At 41.0% G+C, this 12315-nt stretch overlaps 1 protein-coding gene across 1 annotated transcript in view; it reads right to left on the reverse strand.

Annotated features, from left to right (window-relative positions):
- Window positions 1-12315, reverse strand: part of si:ch211-71n6.4 (para-nitrobenzyl esterase) — a 40998-nt gene that overhangs the window by 11980 nt on the left and 16703 nt on the right. Inside the window, exons 4-5 of the mRNA XM_049596574.1 lie at window positions 7650-7757; window positions 4050-4246 (exon numbers count right to left, since the gene is read on the reverse strand). Coding sequence (XP_049452531.1) covers window positions 4050-4246; window positions 7650-7757 — 305 coding nt within the window. The remainder of the gene's footprint in view (window positions 1-4049; window positions 4247-7649; window positions 7758-12315) is intronic.

Genomic DNA, 12315 nt, shown 5'->3' on the forward strand with positions numbered 1-12315 from the left:
TACACTTTTCCTTAAATTTTCTATAAGCTGATAAAAAGAGACAAAGCCTTTTCATTTTTTATCTTTACCACCAATTAAGTTGATAAAATAAATGAAAACCAGCATGCTAATGATAATATTAGCGTCTGTATTGGCTGATATTGGTTTTAAAATGAAATACTGGAATCAGCCAACATGTCTTTTCTTATTTTGCACAATGAATGAATATTACATACACTAAATGGCATTCTATTTCATGTTTCCATCTGCTGGTGGGCTGTCACAATAAGAGTATGCATGCATAATATGATGTTAATTCCCCTACAGAAGAGACTTGATGATCACTAAAATTAGGTGGGGAAAAAAGTGGCTATATCGATATCGGTATAGGTCATCAGTCAAATGAGTTGTTACATATTGGCATATCAGATACTGGATATCAGCGAAAAACCTATTTTCGTCCATCCCTTAGTAAAACTTCATTTATTTCACATACCTTTCTCTTGTTCATTTTATCTTTTAACACCTCAGTTTTTCTATTTTTCTTTTCAGTTAGCCATATGACTGCAGCTTTTTATTGCACTGATCTATAAATGTTCATCAGAATGAAGTTAATGATCTGAAGACAGAAACATCATGTCTGTGAACCCTTAATTAGCCCCTTGGTTCCTAATGAAGATGTGAATCTTTAAAAACAACTCACAAATATAATAGCTTTTAAAAGGTTCCGTAAATCACTGAAACAGCTGCTCATCGTAGTTTTTATCAAACAACAGGAGAAAATAGTGCATATATTGGGGACTATCCTCAGCGGCAAATTAAATCCACGTTTGGGGCACTAATGATTATTTGTGGCAGCAGGACGTTGTATATGGGTTTGAGTCCAAATGAATACCAGTGTGTGTGTTCATGGTAGTGAAGGCATATGTCACCCAGTGTGACAGTATGGCTCACTGATGTGTTTTTTCATAGTTTATGGACAACTACGGAGCTCTATGGCACAGAGGAAGAAAATATAACAGACTTTGATAAACACAATACTTGTTAGTAGATACATTAATTGTGACACTGTAGGTTTACTGTACTGCCTTTAAATCAAGAATTAAAGATCAAGAACGCTAAATTATTACATAAATTTCACTTATTTTAGGGACAAATAAAGAAAAAAGAGGCCAGTATATCAAACAAATCTTGCAAAAAACAAACAAACAAAAACAAACTCACAGTTGTATGCCTACACAAACCCTTCAAGTTGCACTTACAGTTTATATCCATGTCTGTGAAAACATGTGTATGCTTCAAACACATCTTCTTGGCTGCACAGAGGAGCTATAAGTTTATTTACTTTATTAATCCCCCTGAGGAGAAATTCACCGTTTTCACTCTTGCTTGTCAATTACACACAGGTCCGAAAGACACACACATGCACAAACAGGACCTATACATGCACAAATTGGAGGGATGTCAGAGTGAGGGGGCTGCCCTTGGTGAGGCGCCCCGAGCGGTTGGGGGGTTCGGTGCCTTGCTCAAGAGCACCTCGGCAGTGCCCAAGAGGTGAACTGGCACCTCTCTAGCCACCAGTCCACGCTCCATATTTTGATCTGGACGGGGACTCGAACAGGCGACCCTCAAAGCTGACCTTTGACCTTTTGGGTATAAAATGTCATCACGTCATCATTTTATCCTACTGGACATTTATGTGAAATTTTGTCATTATAAGCATACTGTATGAATCCCCCAGTTATGGCTAGAAACAATGAGGTCACAGTGACCTTTGACACCAAAATCTAATCAGTTCATTCTTGAGTCCAGGTGGACGTTTTTGCCAATTTTGAGAAAATATACTGAAGGTGTTCTTGAGAAACCACAACCATGAGAATGTGATGAATGAGGTCACAGTGACCTTGACCTTTTACCACTAGGTTCTAATAATTTCATCTTTATCTCAAAGTGGATGCTTGTGCCAAATTTGGAGAAATTCCTTGAGATTATGGGCTCTAGTTTCGCAGACCGGGCGAGGTGGAGGCGCAGCACACCTGTGCTTTGCCAACTGGGTGTGGCCAGGCGGATTTTGCAAGTTTGGCACACTGTGCGCCTGGCACAGCTACTCCTCTTTCCCACCTCCGTCCCTCCTACCTGCGCAAGTCGGAAGGAGGGAGGAGAGAAGGCGTGGAGTGGGTTTTACATACATCACACCAATCAAATGAGCCCCTCTCCTCGCCCTTAAATGCGCCGCGTGAAGGCGTAATGAGAGTTTTCTGCCATGGCAGAAGAGAGCAGCAGCGTCAGACGGCCAAACATCTCCCAGGAGGAACCTGATGTTTTGGTCCAGGAGGTCCAAGCTCGCAGTGTCCGAATATATGGAACTGCGAGCAGACCTCCCCGGGCTGATGATGCAAAGGTAGCCTGGGAGGAGGTCACCACAATTGTAAATCAATGAGTTTCTCTCTGAACTGAGTTTCTCTCGTGCGCGCGTGTGCGCTCTCTTTCTCTCTCGCAGTCTCACTCTGTTTCTTTTCTTTTGACTTTTCTAAGATGACAGATGCTGAATATATACTCCCTATCTGATGCTGTGGCTGTTTGTGGTTGGCTGAGAGGGATGTGAACTCATTAGTTTGCAGCTGTGTTAATCAAATCAGGTTGGGTTTCCATTATGCATGCCAAACGTGCCAAACGTGCCAAACGGTGCCAGTCCCCTTTGATCTGACATCAGATGTGACGGGACAGACGATATAGAGATACATTTATGTGCTGATTGCAGATAGTTGCATTGAATAGTGGTTTTTTGGGTATTTATTGCATTGTTAATGTGCCTGATATTCTGGAAACCTGCCTGTGAGGTTTTGGTGACGTGTGTGCACTGTCCGCCGGTCAGCCAAACTTCGGCTTACACCGGCTGCGCTCCGCCTGCGCTGACAGTAGACCTGGTTTCAGCTGGCAAGCTTTTAGCGCACCTTCGGCGAAGCCTTTTGGCACGAAACTGTCACTGCGCCAAGCTGCATCTGTCGACACCTCCCCCTGCTGCGCCGCCACACCCATCTCAGCGCACCTCGGTCTGCCAAACTACCAAACTGAGCGCGCCTCGGGTTGCGCTGCTCGAAACTAGCTCTGCGCGGGGTTCACCACCCTGCACTGCGCCGGGAAACTAGAGCCCAATGTGTTCACGAAAATGAGACAGATGACCTATGACCACCAAAAATGATAAGACTGTTGTTAAGTCCAAATGAACATTTGTGTCATATTTGAAAAAAAAATTCCAGCAAGGTGTTTTTAAGATATCCCATTCACAATAATGGGGCCGCTGGACAGACAGCCACAGCTATTACCAGCACAGAGGCATAAAAAAACATTCAAATAAAAAGAAGAGGAAGCAAAAAACTTAAACATGCTGTTCAAGGTCTGAGAATCAACCTGAGTGGCAGCTAGAAAAGTTTAATGTGACATTTTAAAAACCTAATAACAGTAATAACAGTATGATGACTGCTGTGCTTATTAAAGTGCAGTAGTCATTCTTTTTAGTGACTGGGCTCGTATGTTATTTCATTTCATAAAATACATTATTCATAATTCATCCCGAGGTTATGGTGGGACATGCAGAATGGGAGCTCATTTTTTTAAATGACTTTAGTTTTGCTTCTCTGCAGAGCATCTTTTATTGAATAAATCTTAATGGGGTTTCAGAGTGAAGGTGTAGAATACATTTGTTAAGTTATAGCTGCAGATTCTACCTTCTGAAGTTTAACAGTAAAAAAGTTAAAAATTAAAAACTTTCCATTAAGTTTAGTGTCCAATTTCTTCATTAACTCTTACGGTAAAATTAGAAACTTTCATTCAGGTGCTCTAATACCTGGATGTGACTTTATAATCCATCAAAATGTCTCATTATATTGAAATGATGAGCTATGAATCAGACATTTTATGAAATCCTCAAATATTAAAGGGAATATTAAAACCAGAATAAGTACTGTGCTGTATTTTTTCTGCTATTAGAATTTTAATGACTTTAATTACACCAAAATGCTACGTTGAGAGCAGCTGTGGAGAAAGTGGAGATGTGGTCTGTCTCCTACCTGTAGGACCTGTTTGACAGGGAGATGTCTGAGGCAGGTTAGGTCTTTGCAGCCCGTCTTCTGTAGGAAAACTAAGTTGTCAGACTCAGCCTGTTCAAGTGTCGCATTGTAGATGTACGAGCCACTCATGTCCACCGCCATATGGAAGAGACCCTTTGCCAGCGGAGACATCATCATGGTCCAAACTGATGTCCCACCTTCCACAGTTCAAAGAATAAGAGCAGGTGAAATATTTCAGCACCACATCAGGAGTGTTGGTTTAACTCAACGGTCTGGTTCTAACTTTGGATTTTCTGAAATGGGGTTGTTTGAGGTATTCAGTGTAGAGAGTAGATAGCAGTCGGCACACCCCATTTTGAAGAAGTGGGCACGAGTACTGGAACAGAAGCTATAAAATGTACTAATGTGGACAGGTGCAGCAGTAAAATGTATTTTAGCCACCTAAAAAAAATCAATATCAGTTTGAGTGTACTATGTATTTAGAATGTTTTCACATCTATACCTTGCTGTCAGACAGCCCTTTCCTTTGGCGCTGTATTTTCTTAACCGCAGAACTTCCATCTTAATACTACACACAAGCGCAATTACACTGCAGAGAAGCTGTTTGGGTCAGACTTTCACTAGTTTATAAAGGCAACAATAAATACAAGATTAAAATTACTGCCTCAAAGTTATATGCCTCCATGAACCCATCAAGTTGCAAAAACAGGGATACTTTACACATATCCTACCCACACAGTACAGAAGATATATAATATAATCTATATATAATCAACACAGTTTCAAGGTGGACGCCCAAGATTAGAGTCACCATTTCAGTATCTGACCAAATGTCTCTGCCTCTGTTCCGGAGATATGACACTGAGGCCAGAGAACTGAACTTAAACTTTGGGATATAAAATTTCACCACTTCATCATGTTATCTTAGTCAACAATTGTGTGATTTTTTTTATATATATAATTATCTTAGTAATTTCTGAGTTATGGCCAAAAATGTGTTTTGTAAGGTAACAGTGATCTTGACCTTTGACCTTCAACCACCAAATTTTAATCAGCTGATTGCTGAGTCCACATGGACATTTGTGCTAAATTTGAGGAAATTCCCTCAAGTTGTTCTTAAGATACTGGGTTCATCAGAATGGGACAGACAGAAGGATGTACATACAGAGAGATGGATGGACAGTGGGACACCCCAAAAACATAATGCCTCCTACAGCTATCGCTGACATGGAGGTATAAAATAATAATGAGTGACTATGACAGCAACAACAAAAATACTGCTCACTGTGGAGACAAAAGGATCCTTTAATGAACCAGAGTATAGAGAAAAAGAACTTTTGTGGAGGGAGATTGAACAAGCTGAAATAGAAAGAGACTGATCTTGCGTGGAAGCTGGAGGCCCAGAAAGGGCACAAGCTAGCTGGTACTGCTGCCAAGAGTGGGACTTTCAGAATTTCAATTTTGCATTGGTGCCATGCTTTGATGCTTCTTCTATTGTTGGGTTGGGAATGACAAATACCACTATAAGACATCATATCTGTGTTGTTTCACATTTGACATAAAAATGCTTCCACCAAATACGGCACTAATGTGGGGCTTATTTCTTTGTTGGTCAATTAAGCTAGCATTTGCACTTTGTTTAGCTACTGTTAGCCAGCAAACCGTTAGTAAGAGTAAGTTAGTTAGTTAGTAAGAAGTAATGCTTGTGAAGGTGTTAAACAAACAGACAGAGAGCTATGGTGTTGGTGAGTGACAGTTTCAAGCTTAATCGTTGGATTAAGTGACCATGGATGTGGTCATGATTTCTGTGTGTGCTAGCAGCTAGTTAATAATACATACTAATGTAAGAATGTAAAACTGCAAGGCATTACAGCATATGGTCAAGTCTGATGGATATTTACCAGAATCTTGATGCCAGCCAAATACTAATCAGAGCCATTAATAAATTGTTCTGGTTATAATCATCAGACAGGTCAGGATGGTTTGGTCATGTATCATGATATATTGTTAGCTATTTTGGACCAAACAGGGTCTTTAGACAGAGCCGTGATCTGTTTGGAGACCAATACCACAGAAAACAAATTTAGTTAAAAAACATCAATCAACGTCACGCACTCTTTGTTTTCTTATGACCCTTCCTTCTTTTACAGGTTCCTAGGTTATGCATAGGCGGTATAAATATGTCTTAACTTCCGTGGTGGTACTCCAGCCTGCTACTCCAAAGTGATCACTGAGATTCAATGATCAACAATCCAATGTCATTGAAGCAAAGTGAAAACATCAATCCATATCATCATCTTTAGGTTACGCCATCTATTTTTAAAATTCTATGTCACTGTTGAACAACAGACGTTGTTTCACTTCAATATATAACGACATGGAAGTTATAAGCAAGCTAAATGTAATGTTAAATGATGTGAACCGCTTTTGTCTAGTCTACAACAAACGCCACAAAATTATCTATGACTGTGACCATAAACACAAATATACAGCAGGCAGTTGTCCTCAGTTTATAAGAAATTCAGAGGGGAACTATAATCAACGAAAACATAAAGTTCCACACAGCTGCTTTAAAAAACGTGCATGTGACTGAAATTCAAATGTGCTGTTCTGTCGGGAGATGCAGTGACTTAAACCAATGGTGAGTAAGAAAAATAATAACCTTACATGTAATTTGTTAAGCTGTAAGTAGAGGAAAAAACTCTGCTAGCCGCTAGGCTAATTTATGCTATGTAAACATGCTTAAGCTAATAATGTGTGACTAGAAAAAACAATTGTTGTGTCCATGAACCTTTACAGTTACTATTGAGCTGAACTTGATACTTTTCTTGACTGATCTTGTTGTTGGTCCATGTTTTACGGCTGTTTGGAGAAGTTTGCCTTCAGGGTTTTAAGCCAGATAGACCTCAAGTTTTATGAAAAAGATGATGGTTTGGGTTAATATGAAAAGAGTTCTTCCAGAAAGGACTTTCCGGCAGAGAGCCCTGTGGGTTAACTGATCCCAGGTGCTGTTTTATGTGTGTTAGTGGATTGAGGTTAAACTAAACTTACTGCACTTAGTATTTTGTTGTTTTTATCTTTAATGGCCAAAAACAGTAAAGACAGATTGTGTTAAATAGGCAGATGATATCGTCTCATGTCGATCACAGTCCCCTGAATATCACTGAAACAAAATGGTATCCTGGCAGACTTTGTAATATTGGCAAATATTGTATTGTTGTCCAAAGAATCAATATAATATTGTATTGTGATGAAACTGGTGATTTTCACCACTCATACCGACTGCCATCTACTGTAGGTATTACACTAACTATGTATAACACATAACATATAACACTTAAAATATCCAAACTATCCCTTTAACTTTACTGCCTGTAATCACAACACCTGAAGGAAACATGCTCTACCAATTTCAGAGTGTAGGTAAAGCGTTTGAAAATGAGAAATTGTCCCTTTGATTACAGCAAACCTTTACTAAGAATTAATCACTGCTGGTGCTGTTGGAAAATATCAGAACTTTTATAGCAGGTTTGACAGACCGTATTTATCACAGCAGGACCTACTGACACATTTCATGTGCTTTTTTCATTGTTTTCATACCTGAGCTTTGTCCAATTATAGTGACTTTCCCAGGATCTCCTCCAAACACGTGGATGTTCCTCTGGACCCACTTCAGAGCTGCAATCTGGTCCATGAAGCCATAGTTCCCTGTGGAGGAGTAAAATGGGGGGGGGGGGGGGGTCGTTTAGCGACGAAAACCTGCTTTGATGTGGCCTTGTTTCCAGTGTCCCACTTTCTCCGTCAGAAACAAAACCATCTCACTGTAGCCGCTCTGGCAGCTTGAACTAAATTTAACTCTTTTCAAGCTGAGGGAGCGAGGAAATGGGTCGTGGAATCAGGAGTATTCACAATTAGAAATGTGAGTGTGAGCGAGAAGCAGCTCCTGAAAGATGAAAAAGGACTCGTGTGCCCTGCCATCACGCCATCATGTCATGCGAGGCTCACTCATTTAATGGGTCATATCACATCAGGGTCACAGCGGGCGTATTTGGATTATGTAACAGTTACACAGCTTGAGTTGCAACATGCTAATTTGTGTCCCACAGCGTGCAAAGATGTAAAGATTACCATTGAAGAGATAACCTCAGAAATTAGCTCCATTTATCTAACTCACATTAATATTCATTAAGTATGGACATCTTAAAGGAAAGGTAAATACTTTTCAGCATTCAATCAGACTGGAACAAAATGTAAACACCATAAATATTTGAACAGTTTGGTTAAGTGGTAAAAAGCTAATAAGACACTGGCCACTATATCAATTAAGCTATAACGTATTTGACACAACTGTAATGATCTAATATACAGTGGCATGCAAAAGTTTGGGCCCCCTGATCAAAATTTCTTTAAGTGTGAACTGTTAAATAAGATGAACTGATCTCCTAAAGGCATGTGGTTAAAAATGAAACATGTTTTTCAACATTTTGAGTAAGAATAATGTATTATTTTTGTTTTCTACAATTTTAGAGTGTCAAAAGAAACACCATGCAAAAGTTTGGGCACCCCAAGACATTTGAGCTCTCAGATAACTTTTACCAGGGTCTCAGACCATAATTAGTTTGTTAGGGCTCTGGTTTGTTCACAGTCATCATTAGGAAAGGCCAGGGGATGTAAATTTCATAGCTTTATAAATATTCCTGAGACCTTGTCCCAACAATCAGCAGCCATTGGCTCCTCTAAAAAGCTGCCTAGCACTCTGGAAACTAAAATAATTGATGCCCACAAAGCAGGAGAAGGCTATAAGAAGATGGCAAAGTGTTTTCAGGTAGCTGACACCTCAGTTCATAATGTAATTAAGAAATGACAGTTAACAGGAACTGTGGAGGTCAAGTTGAGGTCTGGAAAACCAAGAGAGCTGCTCGTAGGATTGTTAGAAAGGCAAAACAAAACCCACTTGACTGCAAAAGACCTGCAGGAAGATTTCAAAGACTCCAGAGGGGTGGTGCACTGTTTTACTTTGATGAGAAGAAGAGAAGATGGCTTCTACAACAGGACAATGAAGCAAGCTGAACGTTTTGCCATTGGCCCCCATCACCCCCGACCTAAACATCATTAAAAATCTGTTGATAGCCCTCAAATGAGCAGTGCATGTAAGACAGCCCGAGAATCTCACAACTATCAGACTTTTGCAGGAAGAATGGGTGAAAATTCCTGAAACAACAACTGAAAGACTGGCTGGATACAAAAAGTGTTCAGAAGCTGTGATACTTGCCAAAAGGGGTGCTACTAAGTACTGACCATGCAGGGTGCCCAAAATTTTGCTTCAGGACCTTTTCCTTTTTTGTTATTTTGAAACTGTAAAATATTGAAATAAAAAAAAGCAATAAAAATAAAAAATATTGAAGAAATGTGTCATCTTTAACTTCATCCAAACTTTTGCATGCAATTGTCAGCTATTATGGCCTTCCTGGAGCCACACAACAACTACAGTTTCACTTCTTGATTTAAGGACTGTCTAAAGGACTGTTACTGCACACAATTAATAGTGAAAACACTCCCATTTGACCTCTGGTGGCACAGAACAATGACAGAGTCCTGAAAATGAGTCTCAAGCTGTGGTTAAATTCCACACAGGCAGGTAGGTGACTGTTCAATGGTGTTCATTATGTCTTCAGTTTATGGTAATGACTTCAGTTGTTCTTTGATCTCAAACATGTTAGGATGTTACATGCCTTGACATGTTTCGGCAGAAACTTCCGCCTTCCTCAGAAGTGTCACTTGGTGGTGGTTGTGACGCGTCTTTATCAGCTGTTCAAATCAGCCGATATTAGGGAGGCGTGACCGTCCTTTCAGTTCTTGACAGGACGGTCACGCCATCTGCTGTCCATCCGCCGCCTCTCCAGGATGCTGCTCCAGGTGTAGGAGAGCATGTATGCCCCCTCGTCCCTGTTCATTGTCCCTGGGCCCCGCTTCCTTATTTCAATGGCCTCCTTGATCCAGCGCCAGTATTTGTTGTCCTCAGTGCGTATGACTCTGGCCTTGTACCAGTCCATAAGATGATTTTCCCTTTTGCAGTGATCTGTTATGGCTGATTTGTAGGTTTCTTGTTGTGCCTGTTCTTCTATTGATCTTGTTTTTCTTATTTTCGTCTCCTTCTCGCATTCCTTTTTATGTTCTTTTTTACGTGTGCTGAAGCTCCTCCCTGTCTCCCTGATGTATGTTTTATAGCATGATTGGCATGGTATCGCGTATATGGCATTGCATTTATTGTTTTGTTCGATCTTGTCGTTTGGGTGTACCAGAATTTGCCGTAGTTTTGTGTGTGGTTTGACCAGTGTGTTTATGTTGTGTTTCATCATTGTTCTTTGGATGCGTTCGGTGACAACTCAGTCTGATGGTGGGCTCTTTTGATGTGTGTAGGTGGGCAGGTAGGTAGATAGGTGGAGCATTTTCCACTGTACAGTTTTTCTTCTACTGCAAAACCCCATCATTTGACAGTTATATATTTAAAAGGGGTCACAAATTCTAAATTAATACCCCCCTTGATCTTGTTAAACTATTGTTGCATTAACAAGGTATTGCAGCAAAGAGAGGGGTATGATTGGGAGCATGTCAGTTTGACTGACAGGTGCCCCAGGCAATCACATCAGCTGCTGACGCTTGTTGAGGTTTGTTCATACTACTTCAGTCTAATTCCACAGTTTTATTTAGATCAGGAGTTGGCAACCTTTTTGATATGAAGTGCAACTTTTTAAACTGTCTTGTTAATCAGTGTGCCATATCAAAATGCTCAATTGAGGACCTTTTGTTGTTTGACGCATTGGTTTTAATAAACAGCAGAGTCACTACTGTCAGTTTCTTGCTTTTGCCGCTGAATGTGGTATGTCATTTACATCCACATTCTCATCAAGTGCAATGCTAAAGTTGCAAACTTTCCGTGAGTGTGTTTGTGTCCCTTTGCAAAATTCTGAGTCCCCTCTGTAAAGTCAGAGGTTTTTGCAGGTCCGTGAATGCAGCGTGCAACTCTTCACGAGTTCTTTTCTTTCTTGACAGTGGTTTGAGCATGGTTACAGCATTGAAGGCAAGGGCCCATTCATTCCTATGAAAGTTGCTTAGTGGCACACAAAGCCAAAAAAGCTTGAGTTCCACTGTATAAAGTTACCCGCATAATCAGCTCTGCTTCCACATCATTGAGGCCATAGAGCAAGTGCAGTAGAGATTTTGCCAGCCAAGCCAGCTACTTCTGGTTTAGTGCTCCCCTAACTCTATGATTTAAGGATTTAATCTTGTAGCTCTTCTGGACTTTCCAAATGTTATTGTACCAAATGAATCAAATCCTGACAGTGAAACGAATCATTTCGTGGGGGTTGTGACACTCAAAAAAATGTATCCACTAATTGACAGATGTCTCTTTCACAGTTTAAAGGGATAGTGCACCCAAAAATTAAAATTCAGCCATTATCTACTCACCCATATGCCGAGGGAGGCCCTGGTGAAGTTTTAGAGTCCTCACATCCCTTGCGGAGATCGGCGGGCAGAGCGGATAGCGCACCTAATGGCAGACAGCGCCACAGACTAATGTCCAAGAACACAAAATTGAATCCACAAAGTATCTCCATACTGCTCATCCATAGTGATCCAAGTGTGCTGCAGCCGCAACATGAAAGTTGTTTGGAAAAACGTCATATCAACTCTGTTAGCTCTGACTGCTTCTCTGTGCTCTGCGTTCACGTGTGCGCGCCTGCGCGAGACCAGCGCATGAGCTTTGCTCAATGCTCACCCGTGTTTACATCACGTGACATGTGCACCGCAGGGAGAGACAACGGTAGCCACAGTCGCTAAAAGATAATTTGCACTACAGTCTTTTAGCAAAGGACAGCCCAACATGTCTGAAGAACTTGAAATTGAGGAGGAACAGCATTTCTTTGTTGAGCTGTATTTGTTTGAGCCCGAGTATACGGACGCAACTCAGGCTACTGGACGAAGCAGCCGCCGCAGCTCATGAGCCTGAACCCTCAGCCAGCCGCAGAATACCGGAGTCGAGCACTGGAAACCTGGTGGTGTAGTTGTTTCAAATGCAAAGCAATGCCAACAGATGAGGAAAGTCTTTGCTGCTCAGACTGGGAATTGGCGATGCCTGCACTTGAGAATCTGGACATCAGTACTGACGAGACTGCTGCTCTTCAGAGACTGTGCATCACCGATCACCCTGAGCGCGCACACGTGAATACGGAGCAGAGATCAGTCAGAGCTACAGGCTACAGTG

This window comes from Epinephelus fuscoguttatus, linkage group LG2 (assembly GCF_011397635.1).
Source record: "Epinephelus fuscoguttatus linkage group LG2, E.fuscoguttatus.final_Chr_v1".
NCBI lineage: Eukaryota > Metazoa > Chordata > Actinopteri > Perciformes > Serranidae > Epinephelus > Epinephelus fuscoguttatus.